The 21,373-nt window shown below is 41.0% G+C and overlaps 1 protein-coding gene across 12 annotated transcripts in view; it reads left to right on the top strand.

Moving 5' to 3' along the window:
- Nucleotides 1-21,373, top strand: part of DENND1A (DENN domain containing 1A) — a 555,596-nt gene that overhangs the window by 254,428 nt on the left and 279,795 nt on the right. For 11 of the 12 annotated variants that reach the window (XM_033190648.1, XM_033190640.1, XM_033190589.1 and 8 more), the window contains 3 exons: nt 4,860-4,929; nt 10,618-10,698; nt 15,145-15,198. In XM_033190648.1, the coding sequence (XP_033046539.1) occupies nt 4,860-4,929; nt 10,618-10,698; nt 15,145-15,198 (205 nt within the window). Of the gene's footprint in view, nt 1-4,859; nt 4,930-10,617; nt 10,699-14,798; nt 15,049-15,144; nt 15,199-21,373 lie in introns of those variants that run through there. The other variant, XM_033190629.1, reaches the window with a different exon arrangement.

Here is a 21,373-nt window from a genome sequence, read left to right as displayed (position 1 = left end):
GTAACTGGATTCGTAACTCTCTTCTGATAGTAAGACACCGGCTTCCCGTTATATATTTACCTGCTTGGTCAGTCTTGATCTGTTCCCCATTTGTAACCAGTCCTCTGCTGCAGCCCCCTTCCCACACAGCGCCACCCTCCTCACACTGTTTTTACAGTAGCATGTGCTACTGTTTGGACTGTGGCACCTTAGGCAGAGCTGCTGCTGCCCCTTCCTATCATGGACAGCATTCTCAACCACATGGACTCTGCCTCGCCGGCCCCCACCCCTTTTGTGGAAGCCCTCCCACCCCTGAGGCTCTGACATCCCACATCGAACTGCCTTCCAGATGCTCTTTGTACTCTTCTGGGTTCTAATACCATTGCTGGTCAGTCCCTCCGCTCTACATAGATGCTTTATCCCATGCCAGGCCTAACCCCTCGTTGCCCCCTTGAGTCATGAAACTCCAAGTCAGGCCTCCCCCATGGAGACTCCCTCCTCATTCTGCTCGGACACTGACTTTCCCTTACCAGGCCTCTCATTCTGCTTGGGCCCCAGCACACCATGCTGGATCACCCCTCAATGGGACACCCTTCTCCTCCCACTTGGACTCTAACACCAGGTTGCCCCTCCGGGAAGGCAACCTCCCCTTTTCACCTGAGTCTGACGTCCTGCTGTGGACCAGCATTCTCCCAGGTGGTTGCTACCTTCCTCAACTTGGTCAGCCTCTCCTACCATCCCTGCCCCCTGCTCTCTTCCATACCTACCCTGCCTGGTCCCATCTCATGGCTTTGAACTGAACTAGTAGAAAGAGGAGTCGGAGAGCTCTTAAAAGTTTTTAATGGTTTTCTGTTTTAATACTTAAAGAAGTGGAATCCCTTTATATTCACGCTGAACTTACACAAGGCCAGTCATCCATGTGTACACAAACTCACCAGTTGGAGTGATTATTATCCCAAGTGGAGTGAGATTAGAAAAGGGATTCCTCTGCTCTCAGTTCAGCTCAAGAGCCAGCAGCTCACCTGGTCAACAGATTTAGATGCAGGATGCTGTCATTCAGCCTGACCCCACAACTCAGGCTAACTGCTTTGTGTTTACACAGACCATGTCCGCCGTATTTGGAGGGTAATTTAAGCACTTTTTCAGGGTGATTTTGACTATGGGCTGTTGCTGCCATAAGTGCTGTCTTTAGAACCTGCCCTTGCCCTCCTTACAAGGGCCAGTGGGACTCCAGATTGGGAAGGCAGTGGGTGGAGGAAACTTCTCAAGTTTAAAACTTTTGACTACCTTACATGAAACACAAGCCTCTCCATTTGACTCTCAGGCCTGGGAGTGAGGGCAGAGCCTGGGACAGAGTTACCCGAACCACAGTGGGTGAGAAGGGAGAGAAGCCTGGATCCAGGCAGGTGCTTCGGGAGCAGGCTGTTCCCTTTTGCTTTTCTCTGTCTTCTGATTGGGTCATGATGATGCTCCATGATCATCTTCTACATCAGTCCAAAAACCTAAACTAAGTAAAGCACTTGGGAAAGGCTTCCAGCTCCTTCCACCCAAACTGTTACTCTGTTGTGGGTGTGTCTCTTTCTGATGAGGACCATAGCTTTCTTGAGTGCAGGACCCTTTGTGCCACAGCCTGGGACAGAGCCCTCCACAGTGGGGACTCAAGCCGTCACACAAAGGCAGCAGGCAGAGGCGGACCACAGATGGTCACACCCCATTAGATGTCCAAGGTGGTGCAGTGTACTAGGGTGTTTGTTTCTGTCTTTGGACTGGGAAGGATTGTTTATTCAACGATGACAGACACACGCAGACTGGAGTGCAGGGTCCCTGCAGCCTCACCTACAGCCTGGCAGACCGCGCAAGCTGTTGTGGCGGCTCTAATGAAGCAGGACAGGAAACGCCGCTGGATAGAGCTCCGCTGTGAACCCTGGCCTCTCAACAGGGGAAAACAGGGGCCCTTTGAAGAAGAAGACAGCTGGGTTTTGGTTTCAAAACCTTAACACTGCCATCACTAGATATTCATCTGTCAGTGCACAGGGGACAACATGTGGGGAACAGTTGTGTCCAGTCAGGCCAAAGAGAGAAAGAAATGGCTGATTTCCAGGATAACTGCAAAACTTCTTGTGGCCAGTGGTTCTGCTTAGCTTAGCCAAAAAGAATTGATTTGGTAAGGCTGAGGCTGAGTATGAGAACCAGGGTGCCGTCTATAGTGGGCTAGGAACTCCTTCCCACTTCATCTCCTTCATCCTCAAAGCAGGTGACAACATGGAGGCTGGAGCTTCTGTGCCCAAGCCACATTGGTCAGTTGAACCTAGTCATCCAAAACTACTTCGATGGATACTGTAGTCCTAAACTGTCAGAGCACCCAGCCTGCCCCATATCACATCACCAAATATTTCTAAAATGATTCAGTTTTTCTCTTTTTTACTTGAAGTCATAATTTTCTTGCAAGAATCTATTTCCCCTTCTTGCCTTTTCCCCCCTCCCTCCTGACTTTCTGGATTTAACTAGTGGTATTTTGCTTTCAGGAAAAAAAAATTTTAATTTCCTAAATTTCCAGTGGCTGGATTTAACTAGTGGTATTTCGCTTTCAGGAAAAAAAAAATTGTAATCCTTGGTCAAATTTGTTTACCAAGAGTCATCTAATCTGTGCAAGAGTTTTCTTCTGAGGGGATTTCTTGTTCATACTATAATGGCTTTTAACTCAGCCGAGGTTTATTTAACAGAATAGGAAAGGAGAAACTTATCTGCTCCCTAATCCCTCTTGAATGTTTACATTACACTGCCAAAGTAAATGCTGTGCAAAGTGGCAGCAGTCATTTGCTGTGTAATAGTCAATATGCAGCTGCCAGGGCTGACTGAATCATATTAACATAAGTGATAATACTGTCATAGAAGTGAAAAGTTAAGTTGCTTATCAGTATATTTTGATAAGCTACTTAAATTTTACAGTAGCATGTGCTGGCTTTAGACAGACATTACTGACAGAGGACTGTGCACTTTATCTGTTCTCTTTGTTGCCTCTCACTTCATTTATTACCCTCAGTGGCGCAGCCGGTAATCTGTACAGGGCGCTGATTCCCCTCTCCCTGGCAGGATATCACATCTGTGCGCTACCTCGTGTCCATCTCTGTCGGTAATGGACTCTGTTAGCGCAGCAGGTCAGACACGACCAGGCCGGCAAGCGCTTGGTACGACCTTCTTCTCGCTTGCTGTTAGATGTAGCTTCGGAAAATTTCCTTATAGAGAACAAAGCCATTGAAAGTAAGTGGCAAAACTGCTTGGGGGTGTGGATACTTTTCAACAATTCCATAGGGTGCACGCGCCCTTGCTGTCAGTCTTTGTCTGGTTTTATTTGCTCAGTAAACGCTGAGCACTGACGGTGTGCCAGGTGCCGTTCTTGGCACTGGAAAGACAAAGTGAAGAAAGATAGGCCCCTTCCTCTCTGTTTGCATGTGGTCTGTTGAGAAAACAGACATGCCATTGAGAACTGCATCGTGTGGGGAATGTTCTGACAGCAGCATTCTCATGACCAGGGCAGCACAGAAAAGAGAGAATTAGGGCACATGAAGTGGAGATGGGGAGGAGGTGGGGGACCGTTAGGAGGATGAGTAGAAATCAGCTAGACTAGACCACAGAGGTTGGGGAGAAAAGGGCCCAGTGTATGTAAGCCCAGGCAGTCTCAAAGATGCCAGGTTGTTCCCGGAGTGACAGGAGTGAGGGGAGCATATCTATGGGGAAGTAGAGAGAGGACAGCCGGAGAAGTGGGCAAGGGCCTGGCAGTGAAGAGCCCCAAAAGTCCATCCTGACAAATATGGACTGGATCCTGGAGTGATGGGCATCATTGCAGGAATTAAGTACAATGCGTGATGGAGATTTGCATCTCAGAAAAACCATTCTAAGAGCCATGGCCAGGTGGCTCACACCTATAATCCCAGCAATTTGGGAGGCCGAGGCAGGCAGATCACCTGAGGTCAGGAGTTCGAGATCAGCCTGGCCAGTATAGTGAAATCCCATCTCTATTAAAAATACAAAAATTATCCAGGCATGGTAGTGCACACATGTAGTCCCAGCTACTTGGGAGGCTGAGGCAGGAGAATCACTTGAACCTGGGAGGCAGGGGTTGCAGTGAGCCAAGATCATGCCACTGTATTCCAGCCTGGATGACAGAGTGAGACTCCACCTCAAAAAAACAAAACAAAAAAAAACAAACCACACAGAGTGGACCACAGGACTGAGATCAGCAGCCAGGCTGCTCTGAGTGAAGGGGAGCAATGGCCAGGATCTGGTGGAGGGCAGTAGGGATAGGGAAGTGGAACTCATCTTGAAGTGGCTAGAGAGATGGTGAGTGATGGGCAGAATGTCTGTTGCAGCAACATGGATGGCTTTGGGCTCATGGGGACTTTGGGACCCTTTGCAGATGCCTGCAGTGGGAATGCTGTGTGTGTATCAGTGTGTGTGTGTGTGTGTGTGTGTGTGTGTGTGTGTGTATGTATCAGTGTGTGTGTCTGTGTCTGTCCCATCATGAAAAACTGAATAGAAGCTTTCCTGGCAAGGGTGGGTGTGCTGAGAGAGGCCAGGGGACTACTCAGAGTTGGTGCCTGATTATGGAGTCTGCTTTGAATTTCTTTTCTGTGAACTGTTCTAGCTCTGAGGCATGGGAATAATTTATAATGGACATTCAATCCTCTGCCTTACACAGGCAAGTTTTTAAACTCTCAGGAATAATTAATATTTCACCAGTCTGTGTTTCCACCAGTCTGTGACAGGAGGACTCTTCAGGATGTAGAACAAAACTGAAATGTATTAGTCTTGAATTAGATCCTGGTTAAAGTTTTTGACCTGCATACTAATATGTCATGTGTTTCCTCTTCTTCCTCCAGCTATCTCCCCTGGTTCGAGGTATTTTATAAGCTGCTTAACATCCTGGCAGATTATACGACAAAAAGACAGGTATTTGCTTTTTTAAAATAATTCTTTTTAACAAATAAGCTTTAATTTTTATGATGAAAAAGTAAAACATGCCTTATATTTTACCAAAAAAGTGATACATGCCCATTATAGAAAGTTTGGGAAATTCAGAAAATAATAGGAAGGAAAAGAAAATCACTTTTAATTTGCCCCTACTCTCTTCCCGAAAATAAATATTGCTAGCATTTTGGGTTGTTTTCTTTTTTAAGTTTTTCTTTGCATTAAATAAATGATAAAGAGACCCTTAACATTCACAAAGTTAATGTTCACAATTTCTAACATTCCCAAGCAGCCCGGAAAGTTTGTGACATGTATTAAATTAGCTGAGGCACATATTTGAATTGCTCATGTCATGCTGCAAATCTGGGTTTTGCAAATAAAACACTGGCAAGTGACCTACCCAGCTGTCCTGAGTTCCCGTTTCAATAAAGCTTTGTGGTGCTTTTACAATAACTTTTGTAGGGGTCTGAAAATTACGTTAAAAATTCATCTGTACCTTGCTGTACTTTTGGAAGAAGTGGTAAGGTAAGGTATCTTCCATGGATGTCAAAGGCCAATTGGACCTTTATGTAGATTTTTGTAGCCCACATTTTCAGATACCATTATAACGAGTGTGCCTCCCACACTGTTAAAAATGTTATAAATATTTTTCATGGCTGCATACCATTTTATCATGTACCTTGATTTACTGAAGAATTTCCTATTATTGGGAATTGTTAATTGTTTGGGATTTTTCTACTGTTATGAGAAGTGTAACCATTCACATCTATGAGAGTAAAGCATTTTCTTCACTTTGGATTGTTTCCTTAAAAGGAGAATCCCAGATGGGCCATTGTAAGGTCAGTGGACATAAACATTTTTAAAACATTTGCCAAACTGCTTTGCAAAAGAATTCTGCTGTTTTCAGGCCGGGCGCGGTGGCTCAAGCCTGTAATCCCAGCACTTTGGGAGGCCGAGACGGGCGGATCACGAGGTCAGGAGATCGAGACCATCCTGGCTAACATGGTGAAACCCCGTCTCTACTAAAAATACAAAAAAACTAGCTGGGCGACGTGGCGGGCGCCTATAGTCCCAGCTACTCGGGAGGCTGAGGCAGGAGAATGGCGTGAACCCGGGAGGCGGAGCTTGCAGTGAGCTGAGATCTGGCCACTGCACTCCAGCCTGGGCGGCAGATCGAGACTCCGTCTCAAAAAATAAAAAATAAAAAATAAAAAAAAAAAAGAATTCTGCTGTTTTCTTAAAGGATACCCTTTACCAGCAAAGTAAGAGAGTGCCTAGGTCATGATACTCTCTCATCAGTACCGTTTGTTGAATTCATTGTTTGACAAGTAAAAAAGTCTCATTGTTTTAATTGCATTTCTTTGATTGTTAATGAGTTGGATATTTGTCTATATATCTAATGTCTTATATTTTCCTTTTTGTATATGGCCTAAGATTTTTAATTAAAGTGATCCATTATTATTAAATGTTAAGGAAAGATTTCCCTTAATTTTTTTCTGTTGAATGTTGTGGGCAATTTGAGTGTTAGTTCTGAGAAATGATCCATGAAAAGGGTACCAGTTCAGTCACACTGGCGTCCAGGGGAGGGAAAGCTGTGTTTCATTTCTATCTCCTTAAGATTCATTTAATGTAAGCTCTACGAAGTCCTGCATTGGAGAAACCTGGGTCACCTGTGCTTCCCATCTTGTTTTGCCCGAAACCCCTTTAATTTTGTGATAAATCTTAGCATTCTGAGATAGCAGTGTTTCCTGGAACACACTTTGGGAAATGCCGTTTTGGAGGAAAGGGGGAAATTGTGTGTATAATGACTAAATCATTTTTTTAGAGACAGATTTACTCACTGGCAAATGTATTCTGGAGGTCACAGTAAATGGAAAGAATAACTAATAGAAATGGCTTCCTTGATCACTACACTCACTGTGAAAAGAAGCTTAGATGTCAGGGGATTCTGTCATAAAAGAAGTGGATTACTCTTTGATGAATGAGTTAGGAGGTCACCTTGGGTCTGTTCATCGATTTCTGATTCACAGTTACTTTTAGTCAGACATTCCGGTTTTCACTCAAGTTTGAAAGGTGTCTTTAATAAATAGAATTGTGTAATATGTGGGCTCTTAACAGGTTTGAATTGGAGATTGACTCACATTTTTTTCCCTCCATATGTTCCAGTCCAAAAAAAAGAGAAAAAACTCAGTCAAACAAAGAACTTAGTACACTTTTTAAAACATGTGATTCAGGAAAGATTATAAAAGAGTAGGTACAACCTACACATATGGGAAATGGATTATTACCCTGTAAAATTGGTGAACCTTTCCCCTGGGCCATTGCTCCAGCAGGACTCTGCCTCTTGGGATGTCAGAGGCTGAGATCAGTAATATGTTTTAGTTGGAATCTATTTCTCTTGAACCCAGGACTCTTTTTTTCTCCCTTTAGTTAAAAGAATTTGACACAGATGATAGGAAATCTGCCTACAACTGGCTTAATTGTTGGCAAGATTTTAGTCAGATTAGAACAGGAAGAGAGTTTTTATTTAAAGAAACAGAATCTACCTCCTGCACCAGGGCTGGAACCTTCTCTTATCCAAAAGTCATTGGGAAGGTTGGGAAGCAAGATAGGCTTCTATTTTCTCTCTCTCTCTCTCTCTCTCTCTCTCTGTGTGTGTGTGTGTGTGTGTGTGTGAGAGAGAGAGAGAGAGACAGACAGACAGAGACAGAGAGATTGTGATGGCTAAGCATGGGGTGTGGGAGACCAAGGTGTGGGTAACTGGGGTATCCGTTTGGGCCATGGACCCATCATGCTCATCAGACCTTGAATGGCCACCCTTGTGGAAGGGATGGCAGGGCAAGGGGGGGGTGTCTGAGCCAGGGAGCAGGGTGTTGGCGCCTGAGGGAGAGAAGGATGTTTATGTGGGAGCATGGTGGTAGAGGCTCAGCATGGGATGTCAGAACTCAAGTAGGGTCCAGAAGAATCCATGTGGGAAGGGAGGCAGTAGCTGTGGCCCAGTGCTGGTGTATTGGATCCTGAGGTAAGGAAGGCATTTGTGTGAGGGGTTGGACAGTAGAGACCCAGCCCTAGATGTCTGTGTCGGGGAGAGGAGGGAGGGCATCTGGGTAGGGAAGGAGGCAGGGATGGCAATAGAAGAGTGGTTCCATACAAATAACCAAATATAAAAAGAAAATACAGACAAGTTTTTTCACTTTTGTAGGATGATGTCACAGATATGTAGAGGGAGAAAACTAGAATAATTTTTATGTTGGATTGGAATAGGAGCCATTGGTATGAACCCGTGGTTTTCAATATTGGAAGATGGATATGGAAATAAATAGGCATGTGAAGTGCCTATTGTGGTTCCATGTGTGTATTATATATTATCTGGCTCCACTGACTGAAAGGGCCTGGCATAAGCAATACTAAGGAGCAGTGAGCACACGTGGTGCCCAGATCTTGGTTTCTAAATACCATTGTCCACTAAAAGAAACCAGGACTCATTGAAGAAATAACCTGATTCTGGGGCTGAGGCAGGGAAAGTATAAGATGAACCTGAAGTATCTTTTGTGCCAAAAAGTAAGGAATTGCTAAAAACATGATGGGAACATGTCAGAAGGGCACAAAAGCAGTAAGAGGACTCCCACTAGTCATATCTGGAAGAAATTGAATATCAAAACGAATTAGGATAGTAAAGGATTATAGTACACTGAATAAAACAGGAAACCATGGACCCATGGTAATAAAAATAAGTAAATGGATACATTGAAAGTTTGAGGAATGGGATATTTACATAAAGTGTCAATCCACAAAATGGTTATCTACTGCAAAGAGAAAGAGTAATGTTACTGTAGAGATATCAAATGAATTAATCAGTTGATGAAAGCAAACATCATGAGTAAAGGGACATTGAAATCAGACTTTAGACAAAACATTAGACAACTGAAAATTATTCTACAAAATGAGTGGTCTCATTGTCAAGGCTGTACAAATCTAGAAAAGACTGAGGAACTGTTCCAGACTGAGGATGAGTAGAGGGTTGCAACTACTAACTGCAACATGTGATTCTGAAGTGGATTGTTTGCTCTCAAGGATATTAGTGGCACAGTTGGCAAAACTTGAGGATGAGGTGGTAATTCTGCATCTCAGTGTTAATTTCCTCTTTATTATGATTCTCTTAGTTTGTTTTCTGCTGCTATAACAGAATACCACAAACTGGGTAATTTATCAAGAAAAGAGATATATTTGGCTCACAGTTCCGGAGGCTGGAAAGTCCAAGAGCCTGGTGCTGGCATCTGGTGAGGACCTTCTTGCTGGGTCATAACATGCAGCACTCAAGACAAGAGACACAAGATGGGGGCCAAATTTATCCTTTATCAGAAGCCCACTCTCACAATAATGGCATTAATTCATGACGTAATCACGTCTTAAGTGTCCTGCCTCTTAATACTGTTACAATGATAATTGTCAGCACATGAACTTTTAGGGGGAAACATTCAAACCACAGCAATGATTAATTGTGGTGATTTAGGAGAATGCCCTTGTTTGTATCTATGGATGGTGGGGCATAACCTTGGCAGCTTATTCTCAAATAGGTCAGGAAATAATAAAAGTTGTTTTTTTTTTTAACAGTTTCTACAACTGTTCAGTAAGTTTGAGATTGTTTCAGAGCAAAACTAAGCACATGCACACACACACACACACACACACCACACACACACACAAGTTCATCTCTCTCCTCTCTTAGAAGCTTGTTTGATTTGTCAGAGCTCAGACTGAAACAAGCTTGTAGTCTGGGTACATCTTCTTTTTCCTCTCCTTAAATTCACTACTTAAAGAAAGCTGTAGTGAAGCCAGGAGGGCTCTGGAGCCTGCATTTCACCCCTTAGCTGTGCAACTTACTAACGGGCTGATTTGAGATGAGTTGCTTCACCTTTTGGAGCCTCAGTTTTCACATTGTTGAAGTGGGTAGTTGGGAGGATCAAATAGAGGATGAATAGATACAAATATACACTTATCAGTATTATATTAGCACAAATAATTCCACAGGGTGGGAAAAATAGCATTTGGATAATTCTGTGAGCAGTATTCTTTTGAGCATTTTAGAGGTGAATCCATTTTCAATCAAATAATTTGTATTGCTTTGTATGTCATTATGTTGCTCAATTTCACGAATTAGAATGCATAGCCACCATCCTATGTTGCATGCTGTTGTACTTAGTTCATTTCTAACTTTCCATAATTGGAGGCTGCCATGTGTACCCAGTGAACACTCAATAAAATTAATTGAGGGTAATGATGATGAAGACAAGATCTATAGTGTCATCGTTATTTCTCCAACCACCCCCGCCCTGTAAGCTAGGATTGTTTGCATTTAAAAGTTGTTGCTATGGAGTTTAGGGGATAGATTTGCTGAGAGCTTATGGTATATGATCCATAAAAGGCGGTCATGGTAGGTGTCTCACTGAGTAGAAAATGTCAAACTTGGTGTAGGAGGATCTATTTGGCTCTTATGTTTGAGGCATACGCAGTGTCTTTTGTCAAACCCTATGTGAATATCAAACCTATTTCTGTACTGGGGCCAGCATCTCCCCAACCCCCTCAGTCATGTGTGCCCAGACCTCCCTGCAGGTATCTTACTAAGGGCTGAGCCTTGCTTTTGTTACTTAGGCCTTTTATTTCTTTCAGGAAAATCAGTGGAATGAGCTTCTTGAAACTCTGCACAAACTTCCCATCCCTGACCCAGGAGTGTCTGTTCATCTCAGCGTGGTAAGTGGGGCAGAGTATTAGCCATCACTGAGAACCCGTTGCATTATTGACAGTAAGAAGGAGGTAGCTGAACAGGATTGTATTTTGTCACCTTTACCTACCCTACCCCTACCCCCAAATACTCTGAGACCTCTGAGCTCAAGATAGGCCAGCGAGCTGAATTTCTTCCTTTCTCTGAGATTCTATAAGAAACAGACATGTCCTAAATGTCCCTAGGCTCCTCCATAGCCATCATGCCATCACCAGCATCTCTTGGATCACAGATGCTGGGCTGAAATAGGACACCTGGCTTTGCCTGCTTCTTCAGTCCCTGTTCCAGCCTCCCTGTATCACCCTTGCCCTGCAGCACTGCTGTGCGTGTCCCTTTGCTGAAGCCCATCCTGCATCCTCAGCTTTCAGCATTTCCTCTCCACTGTTTGCCAGGGTAACACGTATTCATCCTTCAGAACTCAACTCTGATTTTATTTCCAGAGAAATCCTCCCTTGATACTTCATAGGTTTTGCCAAGTTTACCTCCTTCCCCCCAAGCATCTTGCATATTTTGTGGTACTTAGTTACACCCTATTGGCATGCTTCCTTTTCCTGTCCCCCTCACTGGACTTTGTGTCCCTTGAGGACAGAGAGGGAGAGTGCTTAGTGTTGTTCCTGGCCTACAGTAATAGTTTCTTTGAATGCCTATAAATATATGCTGCTACTACATGTTCTGCACTGTGCTCTGAAATACCAATTGGGAGATTTCCGTCCTAGTCATTGTCTTGCCAATGACCTGAGTGACCTGAATCAGGACCTTTAACCTTGTGGGCTTCAATTTCCTCATCTGTCAGATAAGGCATCAGAAGAGGTGTAGGAGATCTTTTCCATATTTTGGTCCCAGGATTCTCTAATTCCCTAGGTCAAACCCTCAAGCCCTTGTCACTACCTTCATCAGAATTCTCAAATGGATATACTTTGACCAAGTATTGATTATTATCCAGGGGCTATTTCCCTTATGTCATGGGGCCTGAGAATTTTAAGAGTTTTGTCTTTCATCTTCATTAGAACCAGGTACAGTGTTGGTATTCAGTGGTGGAAAGGTATCTCCTCTCCTAAAGAAAATTAATATCCCTTATAGGTTTTTTCAGAATGATGATAAAATTGAAAGCAGTGTTACTACCAGTAGTTAATAATAGATCTACTCTTTTAATAAGTTCCTAACTTATACTAAATATGTATCTCTAATATTCAAAACAAGTCTACAAAATAGATATTAACATTCCCATTTCCTGGATGAGATTTCAAGAGGAAAAAATACTTGCCCTTCCAAGGTCGTGTGGTTAATAAGAGATAAGACTTGAGTTTTCAAAGCCAGGGCTAACTTCAAGCCTATGTTCTTCCCACTGTGCCATTCATGTGGAAGGAGAGGGAGAGAAGGAAGGAAGGAAGAAAAAAATGAATTTACAGAGACTTTTGCCCATTTTAATAGAGCATAGGAAAGAAAGAAACCTTGTTACAAAAATTCTCGTACGGCAGGGGAGACCATCTGGAAAAGATGACCAAATGAACTTTAAACCTGCCCCAGTCCTTGCTGTATAGCTAAGCAACCCTGCCTTTGTCTCTGTCCTTTTTCCTAAGCAGCTTGATCTCACCACTTCAGTCCATAATGACATCCGACAGGTAGCTGTGGAGTAGCCTGGCTGGGTCACCAGCTGCTGGGGAGGAAGGTCCACTCCTTCCTAAGAACGGCTGCTCAGGCAGTGTGCATGCCAGGCCTCAAGGACAAGCCATCTCAGGGGCAGCAGGAACTGCTGGGGTGGCGCAGCTGTTTCATGCCAGTGGTTTCTAGGAATGTTTCTGACCTCCCCTGGTCCCCAGCATTTCATGGGCAATGGAGCAAGACAGAATCTCAAAGGACAGCCTGGGGACTACTTGGTTTTGGAATTGTGTTGGCTCACTATTTACTATCAATTGCATCTATAAAGGCAGATATTTTTTTCTTTCCTTTTCACTGGGAATTCCTCTCTCCATATTGCATTTCTGATTTTGAAGGGCCACTCTCATCTAGGTTATACATCCTGAAATGTTGATAAAATGGTAATCCTGGACTTTTTGTCTCTAGTCACTCTCTGTAAGAGTGTATTTCTATGTGTCTTATATGAGTGATGATAAAAATAGTAATATGAACTAGCAGTTCAGGGCAATAATAATTTTATATTAAAATACCATTTATTGAATGGTAGGCATTCATATATATAACATTTATTCTTCACAACAGTTTTGAAGTAGATAATATTCCCATTTACAGATTCAAAAACAGGTTCTGTGCTATTAAGTGAATTTGCTGAGCTACATAATCACCACATGGCCATTTGTTACTGAACTAAACTTCTAGCCCTTTGGTATAGAAGTTGGTATCTCATGAAGTCATATTTGAACCTTGCATTTTACTTTTCCTGTTTTAATCCTCGTTGTTGAATTAATCACTTACTAGTTTCCATGCTACACCATCTCTACTGAAATACTTCATAGGTAGTATTTTGATATACACACAGATTTTGGAATAATGCATTGAAGAAGGCTTTTTAAAAGTTATCTATTTTATACTTTTTATTTTTTACTTTTTTATTTGTTTAAATCCCTTTAGCTGTCATCTGCACATAAAAAGCACAGGTATAACAGTCTGTCGTGGTGGAAAGAGCACAACTCTAATTACACAGATTTAGTTTTGGTCCATATTCTGCCACACACTAGCTGTGTGACCTTTGACTGACTACTTGACCTCTGTGAGCATTAATTTACCCATTTGTAATATGGAGATAATATCTATCTCAAAATTTGTTATGGGAATTAGAGATAACATTTACAGAGTACTAGACATAATGCCTTTCATGTAGCAGGTATTCAGCAAATATCTGTTGAATATTGGACAAGTACCTTATACTATTATTGTTGTCATCATCATCATTATGATTGTCCCCAGGGCCTTTCATTTCATAAAGCCTATACAACTCATTCTTCTAGACACCTACCTATTTTGCAATCACCCAAGAGTGGGGGTTGGGGTGGACAACTTCTTGAAATGTCACTTGGGGGTCCAGGTTTGAACTTAGGCCATGGCTAAGCTGACCTTCTCTGCATGTGACTTTTCCTGGCCTTTGCACAATCCCATCTTTAATTGGCCGGCACCAAGCTCTTTCTGTTCCTGCTTACCATTGTCTTCTGAGTCTTTAATAGCAGCAAAGGGTGTCATCAGTTCAGCCTGTTGTCATTTAACTCAGGGATGCATGCTTGTTACATATGGAGATGCCTCATTGGAAGTTCTTTGAAGAGGTCAAGTTTTCAACTCCACTGAGTCTCCAGTCAGGAAGCTTATGATGGAGTGGGCTTCGAGGGCAGAATTTCTCTACTCTTAGTCATCTGCAATGGTCTCAGTTCCAGTGCTCCAGCAACTGGAGCTCTTCTGAGCATTGCTTAGGCCTTTGGGGCAGATTTTGGTCACGTTTTGTAGATGAATATAATCTCAGATGCTGAAATGAGATGACAGGTTTGGTTGGTAAAAATCATCGCTGAGCGAATCTGGTGATATTTAGTTCCTAGAATACACTTGCCTTACTGAACGATAAATTATGAAACCAATGCCTTTCATGTGTTTAGCCATTTAACTTTTTTTTTTTTTTTTTTTTTTTTTGAGACGGAGTCTCGCTCTGTCGCCCAGGCTGGAGTGCAGTGGTGCAATCTCGGCTCACTGCAAGCTCCGCCTCCCGGATTCATGCCATTCTCCTGCCTCAGCCTCTCGAGTAGCTGGGACTGCAGGCGCCCGCCACCATGCCTGGCTAATTCTTTTTTGTATTTTTTTAGTAGAGACGGGGTTTCACCATGTTAGCCAGGATGGCATTTAACTTCTTTGAACTATTTATTTATTTATTTATTTAGAGACAGAGTTTCATTCTTGTCGCCCAGGATGGAGTGCAGTGGCACGATCTCAGCTCACTGAAACCTCCGCCTCCTGGGTTCAAGCGATTCTCCTGCTTTAGCTTCCCAAGTATTTGCGATTACAGGTGCCTGCCACCATGCCTGGCTAATTTTTTTGTATTTTCAGTATAGACGGGGTTTCACCATGTTGGCCAGACTGGTCTCGAACTCTTGACCTCATGTGATCCACCTGCCTTGGCCTCCCAAAATGCTGAGATTACAGGCATGAGCCAACACTCCTGGGCTGAACTCTTCATTTATATCTCCCAAAGAAGTTCTCCTCTCATAGAAAAGAACTCCATCTACCAAAGCGATGATTTAATGCATCTGGTTCAATCTGACATTATCCAAAGAAAATATTCCATGGGTGTTTCTTCTGAGTGAAACCGTTTCCTTATCTGAGTAAGAAAATATTTTCCAATCATTTACTTGAATTCTGAGTAATGCAATTGTTAAACATTTTAGCAGAAATAAATCACTTTTGCTTTTCTTTTCTAGCATTCTTATTTTACTGTGCCTGATACCAGAGAACTTCCCAGCATCCCTGAGAATGTAAGTACTTGGGAAGAAAAAATTAAATTTTTATTCTTCTCTGTTTTCTGCCTATTTGTTTTAATAAATAAAGGATGTGATTTAAAGTATAATTATAAAAATTATGATTTTTAGAAAGAACACATTATAAAAACAAAAATAGAACTGAAGTGTATTATAAAAACAAAACAGAGAATATTTGCAAAGTATAGAAAGTATAAAGACGAGGGATTGTTATTCCTATTTCTCAAAGGTAATTATGTATTAATATGATATTTGATTCCCTCTTTTTAGAATGTATTTTTACATAGTTAAATCACCTATTATAAAAACATATTTTCCATTTTCATTCATGTGACTTATTTTTGTCAACTATGTAATATTCCATTTACTCTGTAGTTTATTTAGCCATTCTCTCACTGTAGAACATTTAGATTGTTTCACATTTCTGCTATTATAAGTGAAATGTTTCCATATAAAGAATTTTCCAAATAGAGGTTTATTAGGGTAGATCAACTCAAGCAGAATTACACTTCTACTTCTTACCCTTGTATATTTATCTTTCAGAGAATAAAGTATTTGTGGGTAAAGTATGAGGGCCTCCATCCCTACCTCCAAAGGACATAGGAGCAGTGAACTAGAGTGTGAGAGAGCAGAAGGTTGATGTTTGCCTTCTGAACAAGCTGAATGACATATCTAGTCTAGCGCTTGACATGTTTTCAAAATGTTTTACTATGATTATAAATAGTACTATGTAGAATCAGATAAAGAATGTCTACCACTTAGACACTTGATTACTTTTTTAAAATTGTGGTTACAAATACATAACATAAAATTTACCATGTTAATCATTTTTAAGTGTACAGCTCGGTAGTTTTGAATGCATTCATATTTTGTACAATGTCCAGAACTTTTTGTATCTTACAAAACTGAAACTCTGTACTCATTAAACAATTCCCCATTACCCTGTCTCTGCAACCACTGGCAACCATCAATCTGCTTTTTGTCTCTATGAATTTGATTACTCTCCATATAGTACTTCATGTAAGTGAAATCATACAATATTTGTCCTTTTGTTCTGAGTTATTTCACTTAGCATAATACCTTCAAAGTTCATCTGCATTGAACCATATGTCAGGATAGCCTGCCTTTTTGAGGCTGAATGATATTCCATTGTATGTATAGACCACATTTTGCATATCTGTTCATCCAGCAATAGATACTTGGATCAATAGATGTGGTTTTTACCCTTTGGCTATTATTAATAATACTGCTTTGAACATTGGTGTACAAATGCCTGGTTGAGTCTCTGCTTTCAGTTCTTTTTTTGTTTGTTTGTTTTTTGTTTTTGTTTTTGAGGCGGAGTCTTGCTCTGTCGCCCGGACTGGAGCGCAGTGGCTGGATCTCAGCTCACTGCAAGCTCCGCCTCCCGGGTTTACGCCATTCCCCTGCCTCAGCCTCCCGAGTAGCTGGGACTACAGGCGCCTGCCACCTCGCCCGGCTAGTTTTTGTATTTTTAGTAGAGACGGGGTTTCACCGTGTTAGCCAAGATGGTCTCGATCTCCTGACCTCGTGATCCGCCCGTCTCGGCCTCCCTAAGTGCTGGGATTACAGGCTTGAGCCACCGCGCCCGGCCTGCTTTCAGTTCTTTTGGACGTATACTTGAATGCTTGATTAGAAAAGTACTGGAATATGTGGTATACCTTTTCATAACTACTGTAGATTCACAGAAAGGAAATTTTTCTAAGAGTTGTCTATAGAACAGATTACAAATGTCAGGTGATCAAATGTAATGAATGAAGTTAGGCTGTAATATTGTGATTAGATAACAGTCTTGATAAGTTGGGATTATCAAGCATATCCATGTAGTGTATTATCTGTATGATCAAACTGTTGTAGGAAATATTGCATCCTTTTTGTTTGACATTAATTAATAAGAAATTCAGACCAGAGTTCCCATTTCAGCAACAATAGATAACGTTGATTGAGTACTACTACTCGAAATATGGCATAATTATTTAATATAAGGAAACAGAAGCCCTGAAAATTTAAGTCACATATTCAAGATCCTACAGGAAATAAATGGTAAAGTCAGAATTCAAGTATTGGTCTTTCTGGATTCTTGAGGCTGAGCTCTTACATACTGTGCTATACTTTGAGCCCATGATTTTTACCTTTCATCTCTCAGAAAATTCCATTGAAATGATGAGCAAAAGGAGAAAACTATTTCCCTAATGACAGAGGAAGCTACCATGAGCCAGAGAGTTTGGGAATTTGCATAATGTAAAGGAGATGATTACTGATAGTTGCAGTCAGTTCAGTGTAGACAGTGGAGAAATCCAAAAAGAAGTGGGAAAGTAGTGCAGGCAGAGCAGAAGCAAAGGCTGTGAAGGAGGCTACTGAAGGATTATTTTATTTTATTTTATTTTATTTTATTTATTTATTTATTTTTGAGACGGGGTCTCGCTCTGTCACCCAGGCTGGAGTGCAGTGGCGGGATCTCAGCTCACTGCAAGCTCCGCCTGCCGGGTTTACGCCATTCTCCTGCCTCAGCATCCCAAGTAGCTGGGACTACAGGCGCCCGCCACCTCGTCCGGCTAGTGTTTTGTATTTTTTGGTAGAGACGGGGTTTCACCGTGTTCGTCAGGATGGTCTCGATTTCCTGACCTCGTGATCCGCCCGTCTCGGCCTCCCAAAGTGCTGGGATTACAGGCTTGAGCCACCGTGCCCGGCCTGAGGGGTTATTTTAAAATGCCATGGGACGTTTACAATAATTGATCATGTACTAAATTATACCAAAAATTTCAAAATAGAGCGTATTAAACTCTCACAGGTCACTGTCTTTTATAGCAGTGAATGAAAACTATAATAATAATTAAAGATTTAAAAATATTCATCTATTTGAAATAGCAGTTGGATCAAAGATGATAAAAATTGAAATTAGTTATTATTTAGAAATTAATGACAATGAGGACACTAAACAAGTACCTTAGGGATGTGGCTAAAACCACACTCTGGAGAAAATTCATAGCTTTGAGTGTTTTTATATAAATAAGGAATTTAGAAAACAATGAACTTGACTTTCAAGAAGCTAAAAAAAAAAAGAATAGTAATAAAAAATAACCAAAACTAGAAAAAGAAATAGTAATTTAATTTATTAGGGAATATTGTTAAAGTAAAATTGAAAAATAGCACTTTTTAAAAACTGAATTTGTGAAAAGAATACAATTTTAAACTTATTTGATAAATTTAAAGATTGTGAAAAGAGAAAATTTCTAGAAAAAGACAAATGATAGTTGACTTGAGAAATAGGCAATATAAATATAGAATTATAACTTGAAAAGATTAGTAAAGCTATATTGCAATCTCCATCCTTCGAAAAATCTATCAGGTTTAGGTGGTTATATAGGTGTTTCAGGAACAGATAATTATTACTTAAATAGTACCAAATCATAGGAAAGGTATGTGTGTATGTGTATCATACAACAGTGAAAGAAAAATCAAGCATAATCCCCCATCTCAGAGATCTATTTCTGAGGTTTTTCATCCTTCCTTTTTATGACATGTAGTTTTCAAACTGTGCCACCGGGAACCCCAGTGTTGCTTTGGGAGCCCTGGAAGGCCTCACAGAGGTAGATGGCTAACTGATCAGAGCATTGGATCCCTGCTCCTGTTTTATTCAGAGCAGGTTAGTTTCCATTGCTTACATTAGGGGTTGAGTAATACTTTGTTTAAGACAAAAGTATTCTTTTAATTTTTTTCTTAAGTTTCGAAAGTTACATTTTTAAAAGCACACAAAATGTACACACTTTGTATCTGCTTTTCTTGTAACAATGTACTATGAACATCTATGTCATTAAAAATTCTTCACAAATATTTTGTTGTAAAAAATTAATACTAATACATAGAGAAAAAAGTGAAAGGCCCCTATTACCACCATCCTCCCCAACCCCAATCCCACTGTCCCTCAAGTGTTTGATGAAATCTTTCTCTAGGAATTTAGTGTTATATGTGTGAGTACCTGTGTGTGTTGTAGATGATTTTTAAACATAAATATGATGCTATTTTTTGGTTTAATGTATTCTAAAAAGTGTTCATATCTACCTGCTTCATCCTTTTTAATGATATACTTATTTAGTGGTATTTTTATTCTTATGAAAGTAATGCGTATTCATGGCTTAAAAACATGTAGTACTACATAGTTGTTGATGACAACCAGCAATTTTCAAGTTGCCCAGCTACTTTCAAGTTTTTAGCAGCTGTGTTTCCCTCTGTATTTTTTAATAACTTATTCATATTGCTAAATCTTAATTTTTTTTCAGTTACAGATATCACTTATTGATTTTCCTATAGAAGATGAGAGTTTTGGTCTTTTACCACCTATAGCCCTCCCCACCCCGAAACACACAGAACAGCATTCTCTCAGTCACATATTTTCCCTCTCCCATTCTTTCTATACCTTTGGAGCATTTTTACGTTAAATCAGAAGTTACTGTTTATGTTTTAATGAGCATGCTGAAGCAGTTAGTAGATTACCTTTCCTTTCTTATACAACTTTTTGTCACATAAGCGTTCTTGGGTTTCACATATTTCTCATTCTTGATTTTATTCCCTCATTTTGGTGAAACATGTGCCAGTAGTTTTCTTGAGAAAGTACTTGTTAGAGGCAACATTTTTAGACCTAGCATGACTAAAAAGAACTTCCTTCTTCCTTTTTTGAGACAGAGTCTTGCTCTGTCGTCCAGGCTGGAGTGCAGTGGCGCAATGTCTGCTCACTGCAAACTCCACCTCCTGGGCTCAAGCGATTCTTCTGCCTTAGCCTCCCAAATAGTCATGGCTACTGGTACCCCACCACTATGCCTGGCTAATTTTTGTGTATTTTAGTAGATATGGGGTTTCACCATGTTGACCAGGCTGGTTTTGAACTCCTGACCTCAAGTGATCTGCCTGCCTTGGCCTCCCAAAGTGCTAGAATTACAAGCGTGAGCCCAGTTTCTTTATTCTTCTTTTGATAGTTTGACTGGGTGTAGAACTCTAGGTTGGAAATTACTGTATCTTCCAAACTTTGAAGATGTTTCTCCACTGACTTCTAGCTTTGCTGTTGCAACTAAGAAGTCTCAGCCATTCTGATTCCTGTGATTTATTTATTGTAACCATCCTTTGATGGTCTCTCCTGGTATCCTGAAATTGCAGTGATGTGCCTTGCTAGGGGCCTGTTTTCATCTATTGTGCTGGGCACTTGGTGTTTCCATTTAATCTGGAAACTCATGTCCTTTAGAGCTGAGAACTTTTCTCACATTATTTCTTTGAAAAAATAACTCTTCATTTTTCTTCTTTCTCCGGGGCCTCTGTGATAAATGTTAAATCTCCTGTACTGCTCCTCAAATTTTCTTGTTTTTTCTCTCCTATTTTCCATCTCTGTCTTTTAGTTTTCTCTCCACTTTCTTCAGCGAATCTTTCTACCTTTGGAAATTTACTTCTGCCATTATATTAATATTTTCACTCATCTGTGAGACTGTTATTTATAGATTTTAAAAATTGTTCTTCTCCTTGTATTATTTTCTTGCTCAATATTCCTATCTTCTGTTTGTTTTGTTCCATAACTTTCACTGTAGAGCCTTTCCTCAAATGGCTGGCCCGTCACATTTAAGAGTGAGGCATTAAAAAGCTGACTGGATGCTCTGCCAGTCATTTCTGGAGCTTGGAACTAGTGTGACTATTTTCAGGGCAGGGGCCTCTCAAATGTCAGTATCAGAATCTTTTCCTTTGGATTGGTCTGTTTTCTTTGCCTCGGGAGTGTATGCTTTAATACCAGTGTTCTGGAAGCTGAGTAGGAATGGTGGGTTATGACATGTCAACATCTAATATGTACACCTTCATTTAATACTCATTTTCAGTGTAAGGCTTTATTGCCTGTCCTCAACTATACCTGGTGTCCCCAGGCCTTTCTAATTCTATTCTTCTAGAAAGTAAACACATATTCCTCTGGAGAGGTGCAGGAAAGTCTGTTGACTAGCTCAGTTAACTGGGAGAGGAGATCCTTGGGATTGAATTACTCCTATTTTTATTTGCACCCTCTCTCCTAGCCTTCAGAGATTCTGGGTGTCTCCAGTTCCTTTTTGGAATTGTTTTTGTGCTATGAGTTGGGCTGAATGCTCAGTGCTGTGCCAGCCTACCTTATCCGTAGCTTTCAGCT

The sequence above is a fragment of the Trachypithecus francoisi genome, unplaced genomic scaffold (assembly GCF_009764315.1).
Source record: "Trachypithecus francoisi isolate TF-2019V2 unplaced genomic scaffold, Tfra_2.0 Contig01585, whole genome shotgun sequence".
NCBI lineage: Eukaryota > Metazoa > Chordata > Mammalia > Primates > Cercopithecidae > Trachypithecus > Trachypithecus francoisi.
The sequence above is the reverse complement of the archived record's forward strand: the minus strand, read 5'-3'. Positions and strand labels throughout refer to the sequence as shown.